Here is a 27,605-nt window from a genome sequence, read left to right as displayed (position 1 = left end):
GCGCAGGTTTTTGTTTGGGTTGGTTTTTTGTTGGTTTTTTTTTTTTTTTTTTTTTTTTCACACGTTCTTGCCGTCTGTTTTTGCTGGAGCCTCCGACCCTATTGAGAGGCAAATTTTAGCCATCTGGCAAAGCGGGGTGTAGAAGGGGGAAAAAAAAAAAAAAAAAAAAAAAAAAAAAAGAGAAAATACAATGTGCATGAGCACACACACACACATAAAACTCTGGCGATTCGGGAAGACAAAAACTGCGCTGAATGCCGCGGCTTTTGGCGGAGCGCGCGGGCAGCCCCGCGGCGGGAGAGGCGGGAGGGGGGCGCCAAGCGGGCAGGTCTGCCGGCGCGCCCGTGGGGATGCGGGGCACGGCTGCGGGCGGGGGAAGGCGTGACCTGCATGGAAAATGCCAGGCGCCTCCAGACCGCGCACACACACAGGCGCACGCACGCTCGCAAAGCCCCGGCCGGAGATAAGGCGGGCGGCGGAGCGTTTGGAAGGAGGCAAAGCCGTCCCGTCCCCCCGCAAACCATCCGGCAGCCCCTCCGCGCCCAACCCGTGGGCGAACCCCCCCGGCAGCGCAATGAGGTGAGTAACGCCGCGAGGGGCTGAGCCCGGGGTGCGGGAGGCTGCGGTCTCGGGGCGCAGCCGCGCGTGGGGGGGGGGGGGGGGGGGGGGGGGCCATCCCGCGGAGGAAGGGTTCCCCCCACTCGGGAGGGAACGAGGCGTTGCTCGTGGCTCGGCTTCGTGCCGCAGCCCCGCTTGCGTGCCGGCATCCCGGCAGAGCCGAAGGGAGCTGCGGGTGGCGCGACGGGCGAACCGCCCTGCCACGGCCCGTGGGCAGAAGGTGCGAGCAAGGCTGGACGTGCTGCGTGGGCTTCGGGTTTCTGGGCACGCCACGGTCGTTCGTCACTTTTACGTGAGGTGAAGACTTTCCTGGCGTGGGAAAGAAGTTTGATGTCGTTCTGCCTCCCCTGTTTAAAGGGAAAACGGAAAGTTGGACTGGCAAACGGCCCATTCAAGTCAAGGAGGTGATGCCCATTTACACCAGCTGAGCATCCAGCCCCGTGCATGTACTCTGACCAGAGGAGAAACAGATTTTCCCTTCACACATTTTTGTGGTTTCAGACAAGCTGTCAGAAAAAGGCATGTTCAACCTCACTCTGCTTGAAAGAAAAATCAATCCAAATTTCTCAGCTCCCATTAACTTTGCTCTGTAGTGAAGAGCTGGGAAAAGTGATGGCACTACACAAATGAGCCCCAGAAATCTACTGTAATTTTTTTGAAAGAACACAGACAGGTTAAAAATAATCCACTTATATAGCTTCAGTTTCCTCACCAGCATACCTTAATCAAGCCCTGATTTTGAAACCAGGTGTACATGTACATGTGAGTAGTTCCAGCACCTGTAATACACACCTACAAGCCTTTTCCAGGCCTTTGTGCCTATTTTAGAAAGTGGAAATTTTCGCCTCTAATGGCTCTAATTTCCTGCATGATTCTTTTCCTTTGTGCACTCCACTGGGTGTAAAAGCCTGAGCTCTGATCCTCTTTCTGGGTCCCATGCAATGGCACAGGCTTTAGTGACTGCACCTCCAGCACAGGCAGTGTTCTACCCTTGCCCACAGAAGTACTCAGTTTATGTTCACTTTCACGCTCAAATGGAGCTTGAGGCTGGTGTGAAGTCAGTTGGACTGCCACTGATTTACCTGTCCTCTCTGCCCTCCTCTGGGACAAACAAGTTGGTAGCAAGTTGGGACAAACTCTTTATGCTGACAGTTTTTAAAAGCTGGGTTTGATCACAAAAGATCTCCAAGGATCTCAACCTCTGTGTGCTTCTCCATCTGGTGTTAGTGGTACCCTGAGAATTTAAGAGAAAAAGAAGAAAGGGAAAGGGGAAAAGGAAAAAGGGAAAAAGGAAAAGGGAAAAAGGAAAAGGGGAAAGGGAAAAGGGAGGAGAGAAGAAAAATAGAAGAGAAGAGAAAAGAGAAAAGAGAGAAGAGAAGAGAAGAGAAGAGAAGAGAAGAGAAGAGAAGAGAAGAGAAGAGAAGAGAAGAGAAGAGAAGAGAAGAGAAGAGAAGAGAAGAGAAGAGAAGAGAAGAGAAGAGAAGAGAAGAGAAGAGAAGAGAAGAGAAGAGAAGAGAAGAGAAGAGAAGAGAAGAGAAGAGAAGAGAAGAGAAGAGAAGAGAAGAGAAGAGAAGAGAAGAGAAGAGAAGAGAAGAGAAGTAACATACTGGGTTACACTGCTGGTTCCTCAGTCTATCCTTGCCCAGATGCAAAGATGTGTGCTGTTTATTGAGAGTCAATGATCCCAATTTGGCAGAATGAGGCTAAGTAGTCATAATAATAATGATACTTAGCAGTTGTTGCCATGATGCTTTCATTAAACCGATTTAGAAAGCATCATTATTTTATTAAGCACCCTTATGTTTATTCTTCCATTAAATGAAGATTTGCCCATCAGAGCCCCATTAGTTAAAGGCCATGTTGCTGCTGCTGCTCCCAGAAACATGAGAACCACCAAGCTCCTGACAGTGCCCAGAGCTGGCTGTGAGCTGTGGAGGCGCCTTTGCATCATGCGTGGTGCCTGCATCACCCACCTCTCAAAGGGGCTTTCCCCTCCTGGGAGCCGCATGCAGCTCCCACCCTCACCTCCACCTTCCCACAGCTTGGGGGGGAGGGTGTTTCTCATGGTGACACGGTGCTGCACCTCCTCTCCCAGCTGTGTCGAGTGTGTGACCTTACACGACCCACTTGGGAAAAAAGACAGCCCTCAACAGGTTTTGGCATTGCCAGAGTTTCATTTCATCTCCTCACATGTGTTTTCCAGGTATCCCCTGACATGGTCATTTTGTGCCTTGCTGCTCTGTGTGGCAGATGCCATCGAGCTGACAGACATGTTTGGGGAGATCCAGTCTCCCAACTTCCCTGACTCATATCCCAGTGACTCAGAAGTGACATGGAACATCTCTGTGCCCGATGGATTTAAAATCAAGCTGTACTTCATGCATTTTGACTTGGAGTCATCCTACCTCTGTGAATACGACTATGTGAAGGTGAGCTGTGTTATCACAGGGCAGATGGTGGGATAAACAGCAGACTTGTTTGGTCAGCTGAGGGAGGGTAGTGCTGGAAAAGCTGGGAACAAGCTGGTTTTCCCCATTTATTGGGCACAGTTGTCAGTCCAGTGGACAACGAGGAGAGCACAGGTAAGCTGACAACACCCATTGGACTAAGAGTGAGTGGGACACCAGATTCAGATCTTACCCACAGAGGACTAGACTTCTAAAAGTATTTGGGCACCTAATTCTTATTGGACCCAATGGGATTTACACACCTATGGGCTGATGGAAACCCCTGTGGCTAAACCCCCAGCCTGATACCAGCCACATGCAAGGAAGACCCCTAAGTTGGGCACCCTTTGCCAAGTCATGGTCGTGGGTGCATCTTGCAGCCAGCCTGGATCCCTGGCTGTGGCTTGCAGGCTCTTGGGACACACTGTCCAGCGCCCAGGGAAGCAAAAGGGAAAGGTTAGATCTGAGCTTGAGGCTGCAAGCTGGGGTGTGCAAGCAGAGCCCCCCACAAGCCACAGACCCAAAGTCTCCCTTGGGTTCAATGAAAACCCATTTCACAGCTGAGATACAAATTCCAGGGCCACTGCTGGCAAATACCTGCAGCACAAACAAGCTATGGAGGTTCCCAGAGATCTGTCATGGCCAAAACCACAAAAGATTTCAGTCTGCTTCATTGCTGGGCAGTAACCCATCAGAACCTGTGGTAGGCCACACACTGCAGTGCCACAGAGCATCCTTGCCTTATGCACCACAGGTATCTCCAACCAGGGCTCTCCTTTGCATCCAGAACGAGCTGGGTTCTCCATATCTTTGAACTTGTTCAGGTTTGGTGCTTTCTAGCAGACAAGCAGTAGCAAGCAGGTGCTTTCTAGGTTTGCCTGGCTGAACATGTCTTACCCCATTGCCCAGCACAAGCCTCACCCTGATCCTCCACACAAAGGCAAGTAGAGGTTGCATCCAGGTCTGGAACCGCAGAACTCAGCCCTGGTGCTAGTTGCCAGCTACTTGAAAATATTGTTTTATTCTTGCCCTAAGAAAGCAAAGCAAACATTTGTGTTTTTTCCTCTAGGATCTGTTGTTCACTGCTTTAATTTCCCCTTTGTGCTGGCACTCATTCTGCTACTAACAGCTCTCATTGAGGTTTGATTAGTTCTTTCTGCTTCTCCTGGATCTTCTCCAAGCACAAGGGCCAGGGACATATATAGAGATATATTGCTTTAAAAACCCAATAAGCTCAAAGAGCAAATTTCTTGGAAACTTTCCCCATTCCAAGCTTTACCCCTCCTCCCGCCTTTCACCCCCTGCTCATTTTTCCTTTTTCATAAGGCTCCCTGTTATTTGGCCATGGTGCCAACTTGGCACCATAGCTCTCCCTGCCCCTGGATTTCCATAAGAAGGCGGTATTTTTCACAGGGATTTAGATCTCAGCTGTATAAATTTGCTCAGGGCTGTAAGCCGGCTTGCAGAGCCTCTAACCACAGAATTACATTTGAAAAGTGCTGAAAATGGATGGATTACAGGAGATCCGTAGGTTACTCTGCTGGGTAGGGGTGCAATCCTGATGCTGCTAAACCACCAGCTTAGAAAACGCTAAGGAGAGCAGTAAATTACTCCTTGGCTATTTTCCTCCTTGGGTCTGTGTGTCCAGGTTCTGTCTGCATCAATGCAAGATGTAAAAACAGCGTCAGCTTGCTCTTTGACAGAGGCCAACAGTACATGGCTATAGAATATAATTAGAGAGCCAACACATAGAGATGTTTCTCTGTAATACTCTGCCAGTCCCAGTGAAGATGCCCAGAAAGCCACAGGTGGTATCTCTACATTCAACGCCGCTCAATGGATTCCCCCTCCATGAACCTGTACCGCTGCTTTTTGAACTCATGGGTGACTTTAATCTCTGCAGCATCCTGTGGCAGAGAGTTGCACAGATTAAATATCTAATTATACACCTGTGTGTGTGTGTATGAAGAAACACATTCTTCTTTGTTCTGACCATGGGGCTAACTGGGCTCTCCCTCAGGGTCTTCCTCATCTTGACTGGCGTAAGAAGGAGGTCAAAATGGGGGCTGAACAGCCCTGCTGCAAGGTGGGGACCCAGCTCAGGACAGACAGAAAGCTGCCGTGCCCTGGCTTTTGCTTTCCTTACCTTCTTGGCTGCCCACATGCCCAAGATCTCGATCAGTGTAAAAAGTCATCCTGAGTGGCCAGCTTAGGGCAAGCCAAGCTGTAAACCCACGCAGATCTCTGCCTTCAGGGTGGTCTTCAGAAGGGAACAGTTTCCAGAGCTCAGAAACAATAGTTAATTAAAACAATAGCTGTTTATTTATATATATACAAATACATGCATGCATGTGTGTATATATATAAAAAGAACATGGTTCCTAAAGAAATGCTCACAGGCCAGGAGGCTTGTTTTTGCAAACAGGGATGGCAGAGAGCGGGAGTGGTACTTGAGCAAGGAAACGAGCCAGGAGGAACGGGAGGAACAGCCACCCCCAAAATACTCACCCAAAGAAGACTTGTGCAGGTAGGAAACACCAGCCACACGCTGCCTTGGGAAGCCGAGCTTCGGGCCCCGGTGCATCGCAGACAGCCTCTCCCCGGGTTTTGGGTGGCCACCCTCATCTGCCTGCCAGGTCCAGGGGGACTACTGGTGCTGGGCTTTCGGCTGCTGCCCTCTGCCGTGCTCCTTGGCAGGCTCTGCCCACCTCATCGCTGATTTTTGGGGTTCCTCATTGGTGGGAGGTCTCACCATGGTTTGGCCAACTGCTTTCTGGGGTCACCCAGCACTGAGCACTTTTGCACACAAGTCTCCAGCACTTGGCTGGGGCACCCCGAAAGCCACGGTCATGACCAAGAAATCAGGTTAAGTGACTTGACTACTGTCACTGAGGAGCACTGTGGCAGGGGCAGGGAGATAGGACATGAAATCCCAGTGCAGAGCCAGCAATGGGAGATGAAACCCTGACTTCTGAGGGGCCTTCATGAGTAAATCCCCAAGATTATTAGGGAGATCTGAGCCTGGAGTCCTGTCCATGAGGTTTTGCACATTGTTCAATCAAGTTCTGGAATTAAATCAGCTCCTGAGAGCTTGGCAGCCAGCTTGGGACCAGCTCTCTGATTGAAGACGGGGCCTGTGGTGAGAGGATTTCCCCCCAGTCAGCCCATGGCAAGTCCTTGCTGGTTCATGGTCCTCAAGGAGTTATGTCCCTACTACTGGGTCCTGATTCAGGATTGCACACTCTTGAGACCTGACAGGTTTCAGCACATGCCATAGGGCTTTCCTTTCACTCCCTCAAGCCCAGGGGTGTCTGCGATGGGTCCCTCTGGCTGTGCATGGGGGCAGGAGGGCAGAGGGGTCTCTGACACTTTATGGGTCTGGTGGGTCCCATCTCCCCTGACACGACCTATGCAACTCTTCATGTTGTGTTCAGATATCTGCCCATGCGTGACACTTGAGACACTTCTCTGCAGCCACTATTCACACCAGTGTCCCCAGGGAGGATCTGTGCCATCGGGTGCTCTCTCAGGCAGGACTCCTACTAACCCCATGTGTGGGTGCCCAGGAGCTGGCCAGGCATCTCAGGCAAAACCAGTGACTGCAAATAAACTTGCTTGAAGGTAGCCAGGGTCCAGCCCAGCACAGGAGGCAGGTTTTGCTGGCCCTGGTGAGGGAAAAACAGGGGTAGGGGGTGAAGCTGTGGAGGCAGGGCTGCAAGCAGAGCATCATCTAGTGCCATCGCCCTGGGAAGCAGCACCTGGGCAGGGAGATTATGAAAGATCTGTGATGTGGCAGAGCCACATCCCACTGAGGTCTGTCACTGTGTTTAGGGTGCGTAGGCACGTTCCACGTGGCGTCCTGGGCTCGCAGCGTGCCATGCCCTGCCGCGGGGGCTGCGTGCTGCGCCGTGCCGAGCGCTCGGCGGCACAGTCCCTGGGGACTCCCTCGGTGCTCAGTGCGGCGCTGGCAGGGGCCAAGCAAGGCCAGGGAAAGAGCTCAACACTGCGCTCGGGGCAGCACATGCCCAGCCTGGGGCTGCGAGAAGGGAGCCCGGAGACCCGTTTGCAACTTCCTCTGCTCAAAAGAGGCGGGGAAAAAGCACAAATCAGAGCTTGGCATGAACTGGGGGGGTGCTGTCAGCTGGACTCAGCCAGGGGGTAATCCATGCCCTGGGGGTGTGGGGTCCCAAGAGAAGCACTTCAAATCCTAGGAGGAGGGGAAGGCCCAGGGCTTTGCTCTCAGCTTTTTCATCCCGTTGGCTCTGAGCAGAGGAGTCTGGTGGCACCAGCCAGTCCCTGTACTGCTGGGGACCACAGTCACCCCCCGTGCAGGGGAAGGAGGAGGATGAGGCATGGGAGCGAGCCAGCAGCTCCATCAGCACCCCAGCATCCCACTTTCGCTCTTCTTGCACCCCTGGCTCCTCCAGAGAACAAGCCTAGCCCAGAAATAGGACATGTGGGTGCATCAATCCATGGGAGGGTCTCCAGACACCGAGCCAAGTCCACAGCGGGGGTAACCAGCCATCCTCCCCTTTCCCCCACGGTATGGCTGCCGTATGCGTTCCCGTGGAAATTCAGGTGTATGTTTGCACACAAATGGACCCTTAAGGTATATCAAGGAGAGGATGCATGCATGTTGGGGAGAGGATCTCCAGGAGACCTAAACGGAGGCTCCTGTTGGGGCTGCCCAATCCCTGCCTCATTTCCAACAGGCAGCAGCAGCAGCATCAGTCATTTTGTAAAAAAAAACCCGTTCATCTGGGTGTTGCCTTCTTGCGTGCACTCTTAACTGCAAGGCATCTCGGCAGGAGCTGTTTCATGCTCTTCCCTGTCTCTGAGCGTCTCCTCCCCATGTCATGTTCCCAGTGTCTTCAGCCCAGCACTGCGATTTCTCTGCCTAATGAGCCATTTATATATATTACAAGTGGTATGTTTGGCCTTCATCAGTCCAATTAGTGCATTCCTGGAGGGCTGGAGAGGGGGGGATGGCGGCTGCATTTCCGTGTTGCCGGCTGCCTGCTCCTCTCCAGCGACAGACACTGAAACGCCGGGCCAAATTCCCCTTGGTGTTTGTGGTGATTCGTTAACCCGCCTGGTGCAGGAGGCATCTCTGGATCATCGTTGCTCCGGCATCCCCAGAAGCCCGTGTCCTGGGGCAGCATTTTTTTGCTGCCAAGCCAGGGCACCCCAGCTCCTGCCTCCTTCCCCAAAGGAGGAAATCAATATGGGGCAGAGGGAGGCCACACAACTTGGGTCACCCCTTCTCTTAGCCACAGCCCAAGCCAAAATGCACAGGGAGAGAGCCACAGCTGGAGAGGGACACTCATCTGCCTCCATCAAGATGGGCAGAAATCTTAACAAAGGAATGAGGAGGCAAGTAGAAACAGGGAAGACGGCGGGAGGCAGTGGCAAGGGTAAATTTAAGGCACGAGAGTGTCGCTATATTTTATTTTTCAAAGGAGGATTCTTTCAGCGTATTTTTATAGTGAATTTCTCTGCAGCAATTGATATTTCCCTCAGGGACACATCTTCTCTAGTGAAAACGTCGACATCGTGACCCGAGAGGGAGAAACTCCAAACAAACAACCAGGATTTAATTACTAGCCTGCTAGCTGGATGTAAATGATCTATGAAAAAGTATACAGTCCTCAGCAGAAGCAGCAAATATTAACCAGGGATGATGACCTCTCTGTTTAGTTTACTGCTGGAGGGCTGTCTCTGCTCCCTGTGGCTCGGGGCATGGGACCCGTCACAGATAAGGGGCCATGGATACCTTCGGCGAGGAGAGCACGGCTCTCCCGGGCCTCATCCTGCTGCGCCGGGGCTGTACCCAGGGACGCTGGGGGCAGTGGTGGGGCTGGGACCATGGTGGGAGCATCCTCGGACCAAGACACAAGGCACTGGGGAGGTTTTCCCGCGCTTCAGTGATGCTGTGCTGCAGGTCCTGCACCGGCCAGGGCTGGAGCAGAGGGATGGGAGCTCACACAGCAGCTTGTGTGCCCCTGCAGAGGTGACAGCCACCAGCCCCACACAGAGGAGCTGGCTGGAATTTGCTCCTTCCCACAGCTTTCCTTAAGAAAAAGCAGTTTCGGCAGAAAAGGCTGAGTGTCACATGTTTGCGCAGCCAAGACTGCGTGTCGTAGCCAAAATGTCATTTTCCTTCGCTTTTGGTGATGGTTGCTCCCGTTTTTCAGTCTGAAACACTATTTCATTTCAAAACAATCTTTCTTTCAGATTCAAAAGGGATTCTAAAGCACCACAGTATATTTCAAAGGGATTGAAACCAGATGGGTCCCAAATTACTTGTTTTCCTTTTTTTTTTTTTTTTTCAGAACACTGTTTCACAAAAAAAAAAAAAAATTCAATTGGTTTTTTGTCCCAACGAGGGGCGCGTGTTTTTTCTCCAAATTCTCAAAATTTATCATCGGAAAGTCTCTCTCTTTTCTGGCCAGCTCCAGCTTGTATGAGAGGATGGAAAATATCTGGAGGCAATGTCAAGGCATGCTGAGTTGCCATTTCCATGTTGGCTTTCCCTGGTGTGAGCGAGTTTCCTCCTGCTTGTTCAGCCTTGGGAAATTTCCCTTTCAGCCCCAGACCCTCCCTGACCAGCACATCCAGAGGGTCTCCGGGAGACAGGGATGCAGCTGGAGGAGGGTCTCACCTTGCCAAGGCCACACAAGCCAGGGACAGCATTGCAACACCTCCGGGACCCCCTGGGTCCCTGAGCAGGCGGCTGTTTTCCCCAAGCATGGGCTGGGGGGCTGCACGCTTCATCACAGACTCAATAGCGTTGGCTTGGCATGAGCGATGGGAGCTGGCGTGGTGGTATTCATCGCATTCCTCAGCTGAGGGGTTATTCATATTCAAATGTCCTGGGGGAAAGCAGGCAGGGTGCTGGGAAGGCTGTGGTTGAGACAGGGGCTGGGGGTGGGATTTGCAGAAAGAGATGGGCTCAATGCTGAAATGGTCCTGGGGAAAACAGCGAGGAAAAAGGAAGGGAGGGGTTTTCCAGGGAAAACCAGAGAGTTTTCCACAGGTATTACGGTGCTTAAAAGCACAGGCACGGCTGTGCTTTAAAGGGATGCACATAGAGGCTAGTGATCATGCTGACATGACAGCAGGGCACGTTGGCCAGTTGGTCCCCTCCTGTAGCCCCTGGGCATGTGGCTCCAAGTCCAAACAGTGCCTGGTACTGCAAGTCTGGAACCAGACAGGGGACCCTGCATGGCAGAGACAGGACCGAGCTTGTCCAAGCCAGCCCAGGGGACAGAAACACCATCCAAATTACAGCTGCTGCTTTAAGTTGATGCAAAACCAATGGGCAGGGGCTCCTCTGGGGTCCCAGTGCCCTCCCAGCAGCACAATCCCCATGCATATTTTGCCACTTAGATCAGTGTTTGGGAGGAAGGAGGAAGAAAAGGGGAGCATCTCAGGCACCGACAGCTCTGAGTGGGAACAACACAGCCTGGGGCTGATTTTCACACCCCTTCTTCTGTGAGCTGCCTGCCCACGTCCTCACCCCATCTCCCAAAAAGGCTCTTTCCCTGCATCCTCACACCCCCCAGCTCCTCCCTACATCTCAGATGCTACCTGCTCTCTCATCATCTGCTTCAGAGGGAGACCGCAGGCAGGAGCAGGCAGACCTGAGTGCCTGTGTTCATTTTGCAGAAACCATTTAACTGCTTTACTGAAGTAACGGCATCTTAGAGAGCCAGAGCAGCAGGAGTCGGACATGCCATGCTCTGAGCAACCCCAGGATCACACTTGGCTGCAGAAGGTGAAGCAGATGCAGTGGGAATGGCTGGAAACTGATTTTTAGGAACAAGGCAGCGCAGGGCTGAGCAGGACAAGGCACCGAGCAAGGACAATGGACAGAGCTGCATCCTTAGGCTGTGGCCATCAAAGGCTGCCAGACGGGCAGCCTGCAGTGTGGAGACACCACTGAGCCCTGCCAGGGGACAGACAGGGCAAGTGCAGGCAGAGACGTGAGCTCTCAGGTGCAGAGCGTGACTCCAAGCCCAGCATGACTTACCCCACGAAAGCACCACGGGCTCTCCAGACTCACAGACACCCACGGCCCCACACAGAGAAAATTCAGAGGTGGTCAGCACTGGGGAGTGCCCCAGGGACATGTCAAACTCCTGCACTACCAAAACACTCATCAGAGCCCAGGGAGCAAGTTCCAAGCCCTGCTGAGAACTTCTCTGTTTTTTTCTGCTTACAGATTGAAGCTGAGGACCAGGAGCTGGCAACCTTCTGTGGCAGGGAGACGACAGACACAGAGCAGGCTCCCGGCCAGCAAGTGATCCTGTCCCCAGGGCCCTACATGGGGCTTACATTCAGGTCTGACTTCTCCAATGAGGAACGTTTCACTGGCTTCGACGCCCATTACACCGCAGTGGGTAAGCGGTGGTTAAGCCTGCAGGACCAGCTTGCTAGGTAGCATAACAAATTTGCTAGGACCACATCCCAGGCCAGCCTTGGGGACCTTAACAAGAGAAGTCCTTGTGTGCAGCCCTTGGGTCATACAGGACTTGCTGGGTGCTCGTGTGACTCACTACATGGGACAATTAATTTCTCAGAGCTGTGGCAAATGTCTCCGTGAGGAGTGATGCATGGGGGGCCACATGGTGACCTCCCTTCCTTGTTATCTCCATCCTAGATGTGGATGAGTGCCTGGAGAAAAGCGACGAGGAGCTGGCGTGTGACCACTACTGCCACAACTACATCGGCGGGTACTACTGCTCCTGCAGGTTCGGCTACATCCTCCACTCTGACAACAGGACCTGCAAAGGTATCGCCCAGGCACAGCTCGGAGGTGGGAACAGTCACACAGAGGGGTCCTCGAGCAGGCAATAGACCTACTAAATACAGGCAAAACTGCCCTCTCCTGCTGCCAGGAGGGATGAGGTGCCTCTTCCCCTAAAACCCACTGAATAGCCTGGGACTGGAGAGCACCCAAGGCCTGCAGCTTTCTTGTGTGGGACGGAGATGTGGTTTCCCCCGTGGGCTATGCTCCTCAGCTAAGCCCTATAGACGTCCTCAAGTCAGAGAAATTAAAAGGTTTAGTCTCTGCTCTGAATCTGCATCATGTAGATTAGTTGGGATTAGCTCTCAGCCCAGGACCCTCTATGCCACAGGCATGTTTGAAGGTTGGCTGTGTGAGGTTCATCTTGCATGGACCCATCTTCGGGGCCATGGACCACCCGGCAGACCCCACTCTACTGGGAGGGCTCCTGAGTGTGGTCAGGGCTGGGATGTGGCTGGCAGGGCCCTTGCAGAGCCATGACTGTGTTTCAGTGGAGTGCAGCGACAACCTTTACACCCAGAGGAGCGGGGTGGTCGCCAGCGCTGACTTCCCCAGCCCCTATCCCAAGAGCTCAGACTGCCTGTACCGCATTGAGCTGGAGGAGGGTTTCTTCATCACCCTGAGCTTCGAGGACAGCTTCGATGTAGAAGACCACCCTGAGGTGACCTGTCCTTATGACTACATCAAGGTGAGCTGGGTTCTGCACATTCCTCCTGTCCTGCTCTCCTGACATTTTCCCAGTGCCCTGGTGATGGGACCAAAATTGCCCTGGTCTAAAAAGGGGTGATGAAGCCAGCAGGAGCTTTGTGCTCAGCTGACCCCATATCTCTTACCACATCTGATTAAGACCCTCTCAGCCAACAGTGACCCTCTTTCAGTTCACATCCCCCCATCACATGGTGCTTAAGCCCCACTGGCCCCACTGCAGCCCCATCCATTAGCCTCAGGGTGAAGCGAACCTCAGGGATCAAGGATCCCCCTCAAACCACCCACTCTTTTTCGCTTCGGCAGATCAAAGCTGGCCATAGGGAGTTTGGCCCTTTCTGTGGAGAGAAGTCCCCAGGACGCATTGAAACCCAAACCAACAGCGTGCAGATCCTCTTCCACAGTGACAATTCAGGAGAGAACAGGGGCTGGAAGCTGTCATACACAGCAATTGGTAACTCCTGCTGCTTTCCTTCATTTGCTGGTCTTGGGCAATGGGAAGGGTTTTATAAACCTAGCATGTGGAGACCATGAGTTTGGTGGTCCATGATCCTGTCTCCAGAAAGGGTCTGTTCCAGAAATCACAAAAAGAGAAGAAGAAAATAACACAGAGCCCTCCCTTCAAAGGGTGCTTTTTTTTCCCTACGCCAGATGGGCCCTGAAACAAGACCACAATGCGAAGCAAAGATGTTTTGGGCACAAAAATTGCACAAGCTACTGTTATTAGCTCCCAGCTTTGTAATGCCCAAAGCCAGGTTATGACAGACTGGAGGAAAGACCTGGAGCCTCCATTCCTAGGAGAAGAGCCTGGCTGAGCCATGCCAGTGTAGGCTAAGAGCAAGAGCATGGCAGGGATGCTCCGACTCTGCTAAGTGGACTGGGTGGCAGAGCTAGGACTCTACATTTCCTCCATTTATTCAGCTGAGTTTTGTTTTGCTTTGTTTGCTTTTCATTCAAAGGAAACCCATGCCCACTGGTGCAACCACCAATCAATGGGAAAATCGAGCCTTCCCAAGCAAAGTACACCTTCAAAGACCAGGTTGTCATCAGCTGCAACACTGGATACAAAGTGCTGAAGGTATGGGGCGATGCTGTGGAGCTGGGTATCTGGGTAGGAAGGAGGGGGATCCTTCCTCCCAAAGCCATTGCATCTCTGGGAGAGTGAACACAACCCACACACCATCCTTATGCTGTTCCCAGGGGCAAGGAAAAAGCCTCCTCTGAGAGCCACCAGCCTTCCTTTCTAAAGACACAGAGGAAGAGGGGAGATGCCACTTTCCCGAGCCACTGTCTCAGCATCCCTTCAGAGCTGGCCAGCTCACAGGATGCCAGATGTGGCACCTGTGCCAGAGGAAGTCAGCAAAAGCCCTAGGGGAGCTTCCAAGGCTCTGCCTGCTCCCCACCTCGGCGGGCAGTGGCTCAGCTTCCTGGGCAGCCCTGGAGAGGCCATCCCCCATAGACCAGGAGGTCCTCTGGGACTTTGGGACAGCTTCGGCAAGTCAAGGGGGCTGGGATTTTGGCAGGCTCTCTCTGGGAAACAGCTGCGAACCACAGGGAGCATGGGTGACTCATGGGGTGCCTGTCTTCCCTCCAAACCAGTAGCCCGCTTTGACTTCCGACATGGAGCTGGGCATTTCTCTGATCTCCTCCCAGACTCATCCTTCATGCAGAGCTGCCTCCTTACCCATCCCAGCACCTAGAACAGGAAGAAATTACTCCAGTTCTTTTGCATTCAGCATGCCACTATGTTGCTGGCAACAAGAAAACTCTTCAAGTTTTTCATCATGATTTTATTGCAATTCTTAGCTAGAAAAGCCCTCTTCCAGAGGGGTCTGGATATATCTTGACTAAATCACCAAAAATTTGACTATTTGTAGAGAGATTAATTTCCTTGCCTTGTACATTGATGGTGGTTTTTTTGCTGGCATCTTCTACACAGGATAACCTGGAAAGTGAATCCTTCCAGATTGAGTGCCTAAAGGATGGGACATGGAGTAACAAGATCCCTATCTGCAAAAGTAAGGACACCCTTCCCCACCCTGCCAATGTCCTTTTCCTGCTAAAATATTTCATGCTAAAGGGAGCTGCCCTGCCAGAGTGGAATTCCTTACTCAGAGACGCAAACCCAGCCAGAGAGGCTACGTAACTCTGCAAAGCTCTTTTGGCTCGTTTTTGGATAACATAACGGGGCTCGCTCCAAATGCCACAAGCAGGAGGTCGATGCTTTTATTTAGATTACTCATATAACTTGATTTGCAAGCTGCTTTGCTGTCTCCCTGTCAATGAAAGAGCAAGCCTGGCTCTTGAGAGCTGGCTTGGTTGGATAAATCTGGGACAATTTGGGATAATCTGGTCCAAATTTCCTTCCCAATGGAGGCTACTGAGACCCAGAGCATTAGAGAGGTCCCGGGTGCTAGGCTAAACTGGGCACTGCTCAGCTAAGTGAAAGGGGAGAGAAAAGTTGCCCAAATATTTACAAACCTTAAAATGGGAGAAAAGGGGAGAAGAAAGGAGATCCCATTTGAAGGGGCAGGTAACGATTTGCATCATCTCTTCTTTCATCTAACCCATCTCCTCTCAGCTCAGGCCTGGGAGATGTACTAGATAGCACCTTCTCCCTTTCCCCCAGTCACCCTCAGCCCTCGGGGAGGCTCTCACTGCTGCTCAGTCTGTTGTGAGGCTAGTCCAGAGAGGAGAAAAGCAGCAAACATGCTCAGAGAAGGTCCCGAGAGCCTTCCAGGAGAGGCAGCACAAGATGCTCTCAAGGGACGTTGGGATCCAGACACTTCTCATCCTGGAAGATCCTTTTTCTTTTAACGATATTGTGGATCTTACCACAGAAGAATACTTTTGGAATTTTAATTCATGTTTTCTCACTCAAATGGAAATTGGGAGGCTCTCAGACCTACTAAATAGATCTACATCTGAAAGGGCTCCTTAGAAAGTGTGGAATCAGGGATGCCTCTGCCCTACCAAAGAACTCCCTGCTCCTACAGCTCTCACTATCACAGTCTCTCATTGATTTTATCCAGCTTGAACAACGATCAGATAAAAATTGGCATTGTCTATAAAAAAAAAAAAAAAAAGAACAAAAATCCAGGTAAATATTTTTAACCCCAAAATGTATTATTTTTTGGAAAAAAATCGAAATGATTACCTGCATTATTCCAGCCAGGCTGGAACTGATCCCTTCTTGTGTGATATGACTCACTACACTAAATTTCTAAGACTTCTTTTGGAAAGCCAAGAAGCCCCTAAATGGGCAATTCAGGCCTCCAAACTGAAATGTCTCCCACCTCCCCGGGATGTCTGGGAGAGGCAGGGCACAAGCAAAAACGGCTTTAGAAAGCAATGCAGAAAATAGAAAACTTCTCAGCCAAGGTGGATAAAATCCAGCTCCGTGGCCTGGCGAGTCTAAACACAAACCCATGACGGCTTCTCCCAGCCACTGTCCCCAGGTTGTCCCGGCCAAGCAGAGCAACCGGGTCCTCGGCACGGCCATGGTCCTGCCAGCGTCCGCGGAACCCTGGCACGGCTCGCCGGCTGCTCATTAACGATTTCTGGTGTTTTGGGGGCTGGGTTTCCTGCATGCCTCTCTCTGCTCATCTACTAATTGAGCTTTCTCTCTTTGCTCTCCTCCTTCCCCTCTGCTTTCGGTGCAGCTGCAGATAGAGCCGACAACCAGACAGAGGGAAGAGCCGGCTCGGAGCAAGTGGCCGCGTGAGGCTGGCGCCGGCCGCGCCGCCCCGACGGGCAGCCTGTCTCGATGCCCCTCTCTGATCTGTCCGGTACTCAGGGCAAGTCCCCTTTGCCCCTGGCCCGGCTGCCAAATCCACCTCCGTGGCTTGTCTAACTGGCATGGCACTCTTAACACCCCCCCTGCTCCACGCCTGGTGCTTTCTTAACTCCGTCTTAAGAAGGGAGAAGGAAATTTGGAGACGACCCCCCCCCCCCCCCTTTCCCCCTGCCATGCCGCCCCATGGGCAGGGTGCCTGCCCAGCCCTGGGGACCGCGCGTTGCCACCAGCTCTCGGCACATCCTCTGCATCCCTCCCTCTCCACTCGGATGCCTCGGCCTGGCTCGGCTCCCCCTCCGAGGCAGTGGTTGCGCAAGGAGCGCGGCATGGCCGCCTGGTTGTTTGTTTGTTTGTTTGGATTCAGCCTCCCGCTGCCCTTCCTCCCTGGCCCGGCATCGCAAATAAGAAACACTCCTTCCTCTCCTCTCTCCAAGCGTCCTGGTGCCTTTCAGACCCTCCAGGCAAGGCGGCCTGGAGGATGGGTTGGCATCACCAGCCCTTTCCTACAGGCACCAAGCCCTGGCACTGGCACAGGGGGATGGATGCTCCTCCGCCTCCCCTTTGCTCCCCACTGCTGGCCCGGCGGAGGTGAGGACAGGCTGGCCTCAGGCTGATTGCAGCTGAAGGAAATCAGAGCCTGGTGTCTGGCCCCTTTCATGATCCCAAGAACACCGGGCATGCCCCCTGGACTCCCCAAGGCATCGGAGGCTTCACTGGGAGGATGCTGAGATGTGGACCAGAGGCTGGGAGAGGAGGAGGTGCACATTGGGGAGCTCAGTCCATCTCTGGTCCTACAGAAATGGAGATGCTAAACGGCCTCTTTCCCAGAGCAAAAGTCTGGAAAGGTTCACAGCACAAACTCCCTCCTCTCATCCTTTCAGCAGGACCTGGGACACTGGTGGGGCAACACCACTGTGCAAGAGCCCATTCTCTAGGCATCAGGCCTGTCCCAGACCTGGGGGACACAAAGGGAGGGAGCAGGCTATGTAAACCAGTGGGTGCTGCCCTACAGCTATACACAACTTTAGAGCAGATGTGCAAGCCAAGCTGGTCCCCTAACATCCATTCCCTCCTTCCTGCAAGCCCCAGGGTCCCCCAGTGTCTTCTAAAGGTCCCTCAGTTACTGGCACCATGACCCAAGCACCATGGGAAGAGAGCAGGAAAACTCAGGCCAACCAGGGACCCCTGGGCTGGTGAGAGTGGTCTGTGTCCCCTCCTCTGCCCCTCTGAAAGACAGCCAGCACCCAACCTGGCTGCACCAACACACCCATCCCATCATCTGCTGTCCCTACGGGGTGGGTGGAAGGGACCCTGGGGAACAGCGAGCTGCAGCGTTTTGCCATAAACCAGGTTTTTTTCACTCCAACAGGGAGTTAACCCTAAGCATCAGTACACGTCCCTGTTACCAGCAACTGCTTCTAGTGAATTCTCTCTTCATTAGCCTGGATCACTGCATGAGGAGTTAGAGCTCCTGTCCTTGCCTCCCTCCCATCCTGGAGCACATGAAGACCCACAGAGCTCACGTCACCCCTGATCCAAAGGACCCGCTTTCTACAAAGTCACCCATCCCCTACTCAACCCCTGATCGTAAATGTGGCAGAACCCAGCTCTGCTACGCTGCATTTCCTGGCAGGACCAGACCCCAGTTCCTACCCTCCCCTGTGGCAGATCACCCCAGGATGGGGTAGGGGAGGCTTCACAGCATCATCCAGGTGTGCTGTGAACTGCCCATGTGGCGGGGAGACACAGCTCCCGTGGGGTGACTCCTGGCTTTGGCGGGTGAACCACCTTTCAGCCTGGTGTCATTCCTGGGGTAGGTGGCACAAGCCGAATCCAGGGAACAAGCTGGGGAGGAGAGACCGGGCAGGGCACTGTGAGAGATGTGGAGGAGGAAGGAGACCATGGACAGGCCATGGGAAAGGGCAATAGCACCCTGGAAGTCCTTTTCCCTCTACCAGACCCTGAGCCCACACTAGGGATGGGTGAAGCAGACCCAAACCTGCCCTCATCATGGGGGATGGAGCAGGTGGGATCTCACCCAAGTCTGCTGGCCTTCCCCCTGCCTGCAGACCAGCCAAGCCACGCTCTCAGTGTCCCTTATCTCCTGCTGTGGCAGGACGTAGGGTTGCTCAGCCTGATCTGTAAACATTTATCAGCACTCTTTGCTGAGCAAGACCCAGAGCAAGAGGGATGGGACCATACCCTCAGCAAAGCCTTGTGCGTGGAAGAGCACCCCTGATGCATGGTGGGGGCTAGTGAATCACTTGCCTACTCCTAAGGGATGCAAAGACATACTCTGGGACCACATCTCAACAGATCTCACCTGCCAGAGCAGGATTCTTCCCCTCTCAAAGGCGAATCAGAGAGATCTCACGCTAACTGAAGTGCACAGGAGGGGCTCCCAGGACTGGGGTCTCCACCAGCGGGAGTGGTGTTGGCCGCACAGCCCATGGGTGAGCCGTGCTGCTGGTGTTCGGTGGTGCCACCCGCAAGACCTGTTTTTTGTAGGGTGGCCATGGTGGGGTTTCACAGGCCCAGGCTGCCCTGCCTGGGGACAGCGCCCTGCTGCCGTCTGAGGCCGTGTCAGGCCATGCCTTGTGCAGTGCCCTAGAGAAAGGGGACACAGGACTATATGGGCCCTCATTCCGCCCCATAAGACCACTGTAACATGACAAAACCCAGCATTACCCGCCTGCTGGGTGGCTGGACACCCCAAGAAACAGCACAGGGCTCAACCCCGCTTCTGTGTTGGCTTTCAGTTGCTGACTGCAAAGCGCCGCTGGAGCTGGAGCATGGCTTTGTCACCTTCTCCTCCAGGAACAACCTGACCACCTACCGAGCAGTCATCCAGTACCACTGCCAGCACCCCTACTACCACATGGCCCCCAACAGCACCGGTGAGCAGTGGGGCCGGGCCGCGTCCCCACGGCACAGTGTGGGTGGGTGCATGGCCATGCGTGCGTGCGTTTGCAAGTAGGGGGAGCTTAGGATGACCGCTCCGGGATGCTCTACAAGCAGCAGGCTGTGGATGTAGCCTACATACATCGTACCCTGCATCTGCACTGCCTGGATTGTCAGACTGGCCACATCCTGCTCCGCAATGAGGTAGGATGGAGTTAGCACTGCCTGGTGCTTTGCCTGTGTGTTTCATAGCCTCGGCAGAGCAGTGTGGTTCTTCTGCACTTGCCTTCTCACCCTGTCATCTGCTCCCTGCAGCATATGAAATTTTCCATGTCTCTGTGAAAGGAGCAGCTGCTGGAGAGAGCACCAGGTCCAGCAGCCTCAGAAAGGGCTCCACAAGGCTCCCTATCCCAGCACCCAAATGTCCAGCATAGCCAAAGCTGAACAAATAGCAGTGCATTCATGACAAAATGAGTTTTGCCCCTCACCCGCCTGGTCCGCAAGCACAGAGACACCACAAGGTGCTTTTCCAAGCACCACAGGTCTCTGCACCCTTCAGACCCAGCTCTGGGCAGCAGAAGCGTGTGCACACACCCCAGCACTTCTTTCTCTTCTTATGTCAGTGAGCAAAGCCAAAGGATTTCCTCACATTCCTGTCTCCCTGCTCATATCCCCCTGCACACCCACTGGCCCCGTGCATCTGGTCCCAGCATCCCGCGTGCGTTAGTGCAACAGGCACTGGCAGCATTAATGGGGCAGCAGCTGCCAGCCGAGGCCGAAGGTGCAGCACAGCCCTCCTGACACCTCAAGGCAATGAAACCGAGGATGGTGGCATGTCCCCTGCATGCCAGGGACCCCCAGGGAATGGAGAACAGAGAGCATAAAGGGAGGTCACCTCCTGCTCTGGAAAAGGGTTCAAAGGGTCCTGACAGCTGGGAAACATCTGCTCACTGCAAAAGTGACCACCTCATGCTAGGGCCAGAGCCCAGCTAATGCTTTGCTCTATTCCAGCCACCTACACGTGTGACGCATCGGGGGTGTGGAGGAGCGAGGAGCTGGGGACCAAGCTGCCATCCTGCCGACCAGGTACGAGTGCTGGGGTGGCCAGTTCCTGCAGCAAAGGGTGCAGATCAGGGACGTGCAGCGCCGGGGGCTATTTCTCCATACCTGACCTGACCTTCCCCAGGCAGGGACCCTGCTCCCTGGTGACAATGCCATATGCTTTGGCTATACATACCCAACTGCTGCAATGTATGGCCAGGTGGGTGGTGGGGACAGAGGCCTCCTGCTACCCCATCTGGCCCAGATGGTCAGGGTGCAGTGATGGCACTGGGCAGCAGTGATGAGGGAATGTCTCCCTGGCAGCATAGAGCAGCAGTAGGGTCACAGCCATCCCAGCTGCCAGGGCTCCCTGAGCAACCAGCTCCAGCAGACAAGGAAACCAGTTGCCCCAGGGCAGAGCCCACTGGCTACGTTCAGACCTCAGCATCACCAGAGATGGATCCAGCCAAGGGAAGAGCATTACCTGCCCAGCGCCACTGGCTGTCAGCTCCCATTAGTGGTGTGTCCACATGCAGGAGCAATTAGCACCTCCCTAAGCCTTGCAGAAAAACCCAGCTGCTTCACAGGGAAGGAAAAATCCCAAGCCTTTGAGCAGTGGCAGAAATGTTTGCAGCCAGCAAGTTTCCAGGCCAGGCGCCCATTTAGGATTAAACAGAAATCCCTGGGATGTTGACCAGCCATAGCCAAGCGTGGGGCCAGGTCTGGCTGCCAGGCAGGGGGGGGCTGGAGGCAGACCCGGGTGCAGGTTGTGGTCAGATGTGCAGGGTCGGCTCTCCAGAGAGGTGCAGAGATCCAGCTGCTGTGCAGCAACTGCAGCTGCAACCACCCTGGGGTTTGGGAGCTGGCTCAGCCCCAGGGAGGGTATCTGCTCTCTGGACATGCTGAGCAACTGCAAGGCCAGAGGAGGGACCCCCCGAGGCTCCCTGCATCCCACCGAGCTCCGAGACTGGGGATGTGGCTGCTCTTGTTGCAGCGGCTGTTCCTTGCATCTCTCCTTGATGTTTCAGCATGAACTAATTTGAGCTGGGAGCATATGGGGACATCTTTTGGGGCCATAGCTTCTTTCATGGGCTATTTCCAGGCCTCCTGATTAGTGACAGAAGTCAGAGAGACTTCAGGAAAATGGAAAATCCCAGAGAGAGGGTGACGCTCTCCTGAGATCGGGATCTGCAGGCAGCAGCTGGCCAGCTGCTCTTCAGATCTTCCCCCTGTGTCTCACGCCACCTCCCCATCAATAGAAACTACTCTTCCAGTCCACTCCATGCCTGCCTCTGCCATTAGTGGGAGCGTTTGCAGCCTGGTCAGCGCTTTTGATATGTAATTTAATAGAATAAATATTTGGCTGGATGTGCTTCCTCTAAAACCATTTCCCTGGGACAGCCATCAGCTTCGGTGCAGCAGACCAGCTGGGCTGGACTGGGAATCAGGAATTATTTGCCTAAGCACGTTTTCTATTCCTTGCAGTACTGGGAAAGGCAGGGGAGAGGAGCACACCCAGAGACACTCACCATGTTCCCTCCCTGCTGGAGTCGCAGTTTTCCTAGCAGCAGACCCCAGCTGCAACAAATCCACGTTAGCAGCTCCAGGTGCTCCTGCTCTGGTTGCAAGGCCAACTCTCAGTCCCGATCCCATTGCTCTGGGGAGGGGGTCAGACCCTCTTTCTGTGAGGCTTTGCATCCTTCCCTCACAGCACAGGGGACATCAGGGCAGAGTCCTGGTACTTTTGCAGCAGATGTGGGTTTCCCTTGCAGACTCAGAGGGATGAGAGCAGCACCTGAGCTGCTTGGATTTGGGACTTTTCCACCTGTAGAAGAGCAAGCCAAAATCATCTCCCACAACCTCCCAGCAACATCAGCAACCCCAAACAACCTGGGAGTCCCCCTCCACATGCTGTCACAGGCATGAACCAGCCCCACAACCATCAACCGTGTCCCGAAGCTTAAGCTCCGCAGGGGCAGGGTTATCCCTGCCCACCCTGTCCAACACTCTCAGAGCCACCTTCAGCATGCTGAGTTCCCCCTCTTTCTCATGCTGTATCACAGCACCTGGAATAAGCTTCTGGAGGCAGACCAGGCATGCATGTCAGGGCTCTTCAGGCATTAATTCTGGGTCTGTTGAGAAGCTGAGCAAAAGGATGCTGGTTTGGCTGCCAGAATTGTGGTGAGGACTTGAGATGCAGGAGTAAAGCCCACGGCTGAGGCTTCTCCAGACACAGCTCTTCTGGGAAGGCAGATGCCATGGCTGTGAGACCACAGACCTCGTGATGGGTCTCAGAGCGAAGGGTGAGGCTGGGCTGATGTCAGGCTCCAGTCCTCCCACCGGCATTCCCCTGGATTTCTTGGCACACTGAGCAGGAGCTGGACAAGCTGCTGAATGATCTGATAAGGGCTGAGCAAGCTCACAGGGCATGGTGAGGCTGCAGGATTACTCATTTGGCCTTTCTGCTTCTGAAGTAGTGCGGATCCAGCCAAATCCCTCCAGAAACTGAACCACAAAGTGAGGAATTGCAAAGTGCAATCTGGCCCTCAAGCTGTCTCCTTGTCCCATCTACCAGCTCAACTGTACAACAACCGTTTAAGTCATGGCCCTGATTTACTGCAATCCAGGTTTGGTAGAAATCATAGCATCTGCCAGGTCTTCAAGATAGCAGAAGGATCCCTCCACTTGCCCTTCCCTAAGGAATCTGGTAGCATCATGGTACCCATCTGGAGCACAGATCACACAGATGTAAACCAAGACTAAAGTCTGATACTGCTTAGGGTGCTGGAAGTCCCACCCTTGCTCACGTGTTTTTCTGAATCCATGCCTGACTTCAGTGTCAAGAGATCTGGTGAATCTTCCAAGTCGCTAACCCTGGATGAAAGCCTCCGTGGCCCCATAGTGTGCTATACACAATTCTGACTGCCCATATTCATGCCCTGTGGGCAACAGCTCACTCTTTACATCAGATGATCCTGTTATTTGCAGGGTAAATCCTTCAGCTTCCCTGGAGTAGAGGTCCAGCACATGGCACCTTGGAACAAGCCCACTCTTTCCATCAAAGGCTCTCCACCTCCCTTCATGACAGGGCCACGTGTGCTGCAGCCCTGCCCTGACAGGTACCAAGAGCTTGACCCTTCCCAAGCTCAGTGGAGACTCTCTGGGCCTGAGACCCTCCTAGGCTGGTAGCCAGAAGTGTGCCTAGAAAGTCCATGGTCTCATGGCCAAGAGCATTCACATCCTCCTTCCACAGCCTATAGCAAGGGTGAGGAAGGAGAAGGCAGTTGGGAGACTACTTTTCTGGAGCAAATTTTTGGGACTAACTGGGCCTTGACTGCCCATGACCAAACCCAAGATGGACTCTTGCAGAGCCAGGACAGCAGGAGCAGGGAGCTCTCACCTCTTTCCCTGGTCCAGCATGGGGTCTAGGGACTCATTCTCATTTGAGTCCTGTCTCATTGCCAGCAGAATAATGGCCTGTCCTGGACAAGCTGCCATAACCATGGGAGCCACACAGCCACACTCCAAGGTACGCGTGTGCTGGGGAGATGCAAGGGGAGTTCAGACTCTGCCCCAGCATAAAGGTAATGTAGGCCCCTAAGGTCTACAATCATGGATGGTGCAATGATGGATTGCAATCATGGATGGTGCAATGATGGATTGTGCTGAGCAATAGTCTGCCCCTTTTCCAGGAGGGCAAACTGCTGCCACCAGAGATGGTTCCACCAGGCGAGGAAGACACGAAAGGAACTGGGACTGGCTTTAGGAAATAAAACCCTTCAGAAGGATAGATGAGTTCCTTTCCCAGACATATCACCTCCTGTTAAAGACCCTGTTTAGCATAAGGGTTGGGGTGTAATGCCCAACCTGCCTCAAGGTCTGAAGCACACTCTGCCAGGAGAAGGCAAAGATGGCAGGGAGGATGGGCTTTATCCACTGAGATAAGGAGAAGAGTTGCCCTCTATGGAAAAAAAAGACACAAGTGAATGTTTGGTTTGAAGATAGCCTGCCATGTGACATAATCTACAGGGATGTCCCATTTCATTTGTTTCCTATATAAGTGCAGGGAGTAACTGTCCTGTCCTTTTTTTCCCCAGTGTGTGGCCGACCAGCTCGTCCCCTGCCTGGGATCATCAAGCGCATCATTGGTGGGCGAAATGCAGAGCCTGGCTTCTTCCCCTGGCAGGCTCTGATTGTGGTGGAGGACATGTCCCGGGTGCCCAATGACAAATGGTTTGGCAGCGGGGCCCTGCTCTCAGACTCCTGGGTGCTGACAGCTGCCCACGTGCTCCGCTCTCAGCGGCGAGACAAGACTGTCATCCCCGTCTCCAAAGAGCATGTCACTGTCTACCTGGCCCTTCATGATGTGAGGAACAAGATGGAAGCTATCAACCGGACAGTGGAGAAGATCATCCTCCATGAGGAGTTTGACATCCAGAACTATAACCACGACATTGCTCTGGTCAAGCTGAAGGAGAAGGTGACCATGGGGAGCTACGTCATGCCTGTCTGCCTCCCCCAGTTTGAGCATGAGCTGGAGGGGCCTCACCCCAACACTCTGGGGCTGGTGGCTGGCTGGGGTATCTCTAACCCCAACATCACGGTGGATGAGATCATCAGCTCAGGCATGAGGACACTGTCTGACATCCTGCAGTACGTCAAACTGCCAGTGGTGCTGCACGCGGAGTGCAAGACCAGCTACGAGTCACGGTCGGGGAACTACAGCGTGACCGAGAACATGTTCTGCGCTGGCTACTACGAAGGTGGGAAGGACACTTGCTTGGGAGACAGTGGGGGAGCCTTCGTCATCCAGGACCCAGGAACCCGGAGGTGGGTGGCCCAAGGGCTGGTCTCATGGGGTGGCCCCGAGGAGTGCGGCAGCAAGCAGGTGTACGGTGTGTACACCAAAGTCTCCAACTACATGGACTGGGTGGAGAAGAAAACGGGCTCCTCAGAGAGGTGGACATTTCTGGAACCAGAGCTGGAGAGATGAGTGACTAAGCAGCCTGCTGCCGCAGCTCCCCTTCTCCTTGTTGTTGTTGTTGATGTTTAATGTGCTCCAGACTCTGGTCTTTCGCAAGCAGTAGCCGCGATGCTCAGCGCACGCCAGGCCTTTGCCAGCCCTCCACGTCATTAGTTTCGCTTGCTCCTGCATCCCTTTGCTTGCGCTCCTAGGAAATGCTTGCTAGGGAGCTGGGGGAAGGGAGCGAAGGGCAAGGTCTCAGCTGGCATCCTCAGCTTGTGCTGCTCATCTCCAAACCTCACCCACACTCCTGGGGAGCTTCCCTCCAAGCCAGGGGAAAGGCACAGCAATGGAGGCACCATTTCCCTGACACAAAAGCTTTGGGCATTCAGGCTGTGCACAGAGAATTTCCCCCCACCCCCAGGTTTCTCCAGCCAGATTTTCTCATCAGATGATGCAATTGCAGGAGCTACAGAGGCTGCAGACAGTGCAGGAAACCCAGCTGGGCAGGCCTGGACCTCACAGGCCCCACACACCGTGGAACACCTTTTCTGTGCAAGGAAAAGTGAGAGAGCCCTGCAGATTTGCTATTGTTTTTATTTGCAAACAAACATCCCTGCCTGAGGACCTGTCTCAGGTGATGTCCACCTGGCCCTGGGGATGTGAGGATGCATCCACATTAGCCCTAAACTTCAGCCGTGGCTGGAAAGCTAATGGCTGCCAAGATGGCACCAACCCAGATGGGCTACCCTTACCCTGCCACGTGGAATGGGTGCCCCTCAGAGGACACGAGGACAGGGAACAGGGTTTGGATGTGGTGTCACCCTCGCCTCCAGCCATCAAATATTCTCCGACCCTCCATCACCTCAAGCCCTCTCCAGTCCTCCTCCCAGACTAGTTCTTGGAATGGTCTCCAGCCACAGCAGACGTCCCAAGGAAAGTTTTCTAACACACGAGACAGCGTTACATCTGCTGTACCTAAACAATACTTATTTCCAGCAGAATCATTTCAGATAAAATGCCCTTCCTTAGGGTTTCACATCTACTTTAGGGACCTGGGTAGTCCTACATGGCATTGCATTCATTCTTGCAAGAACCTAGTCACTTTTAAACTGCTTTTAAGGCCATTGAGTTGGCTGATTTACAGGTTACTGATGGTATTCAGTGTTTGTTCATGGCTCTTCCGGCCCATTACAGGTGTCCAAGTCATTCTAGGCTGACCTCAACTCACCTAACACATCAGAAATATTTATATCTCCCCACCCTTCTTCCAAGGCCCATGCAGACAAGTGAGCTCCACCAAGGAACAAGGTCAGGTGAGCTTACCTTCCTTCAGCAGGGACATCATCTCCTTCACTTGCCAGCAAAGCCCTCCTATAGCTGTAAGCAATATGCAAAAATCTCCTGCTGTCTGCTCTGCGTGCCTGTAGTCTCCTTTGAGCCTCTCCTCCTCCTCCTCCTCCTCCTCCTTTGGTTTTGCCATGCAAGGAAGGAGTCAACAGTGAATGAGCCACTCTGCCATTTTGCTATCATCCAAAAAGCCATTTGTAGAGCATGTAGAGGAGCAGAAGGCCTAAGGAAGGTTGAACTTGCAGACACGCTAAGAACCATACTCTTGGCTATGTCATGTAACCGCAAGGTATTTATATATATATATATATATATTTCTTTTTTTATACTACATTCTGTAAAATAACCAATGTCATGTAAGGATGGTTCTGTGTAATCTTCCTCCTGAGAACAGAATAAAACTTTGATATGTACTGAGTCTGTGCCTTGAGGCTTTTATTCCAAAAGGGACATGGTCAAGGCTCGTTGCTAGTCTTTGCCACATGTGCTGGTGCTCCCAGGGGGATTCTCACACTGGCCCTCACCCCGGCAGCTGCTCAGACATGGTCCACACAGCTTCATGGGCTGAGACAGACCCCAACCAGCCATGAATACAAATTGCAAAAAACGGCAACAGATGAGATCCTGCCCTTCAATTACTTATAGCCTTAGCACATCACTGAAGACCGGACTGGTGGCAGGAGGAGAGTGCAGCAACCTGTATGCTGAGAATAGCAATTCAATCCTGGGTCAACTGACATGCAGAAAGAATAACAGGTATGTGAGTTTTGCTTTAAAAGGGGTGAAAAATCAGCCCATCCCTGCTAGCTCTTGGACTGAGAGAGCGTGTCTTCACAGCAGAAGCTCTGTAGCAAGCACAGATGCGAGCTGAGGCAGGGACACAGCTCTGCCGGGCATCTATCTCTTCTCTGCACCACAGGCTGTGAAAATCCAACCTTTGGAGAGAGCTTAAAATCATGGGCACTGTTTCCTATG

At 53.3% G+C, this 27,605-nt stretch overlaps 1 protein-coding gene across 1 annotated transcript; it reads left to right on the top strand.

Moving 5' to 3' along the window:
• The first annotated feature begins 316 nt into the window (after window positions 1-316).
• On the top strand, window positions 317-27,047 carry LOC104368302 (mannan-binding lectin serine protease 1). The gene is given in 13 exon segments (XM_042800745.1): window positions 317-416; window positions 418-531; window positions 533-579; window positions 2,822-3,047; window positions 11,290-11,467; window positions 11,728-11,859; window positions 12,366-12,562; window positions 12,886-13,033; window positions 13,539-13,657; window positions 14,519-14,597; window positions 19,135-19,272; window positions 20,288-20,362; window positions 24,415-27,047. Coding segments are annotated over 13 exon segments (2,415 nt in total). The 5' UTR covers window positions 317-350; the 3' UTR covers window positions 25,311-27,047.
• Window positions 27,048-27,605: the final 558 nt, after the last annotated feature.

The sequence above is a fragment of the Tyto alba genome, unplaced genomic scaffold, assembly GCF_018691265.1.
Source record: "Tyto alba isolate M040663 unplaced genomic scaffold, T.alba_DEE_v4.0 Super-Scaffold_10, whole genome shotgun sequence".
In the NCBI taxonomy this organism is placed as follows: domain Eukaryota; kingdom Metazoa; phylum Chordata; class Aves; order Strigiformes; family Tytonidae; genus Tyto; species Tyto alba.
The sequence above is the reverse complement of the archived record's forward strand: the minus strand, read 5'-3'. Positions and strand labels throughout refer to the sequence as shown.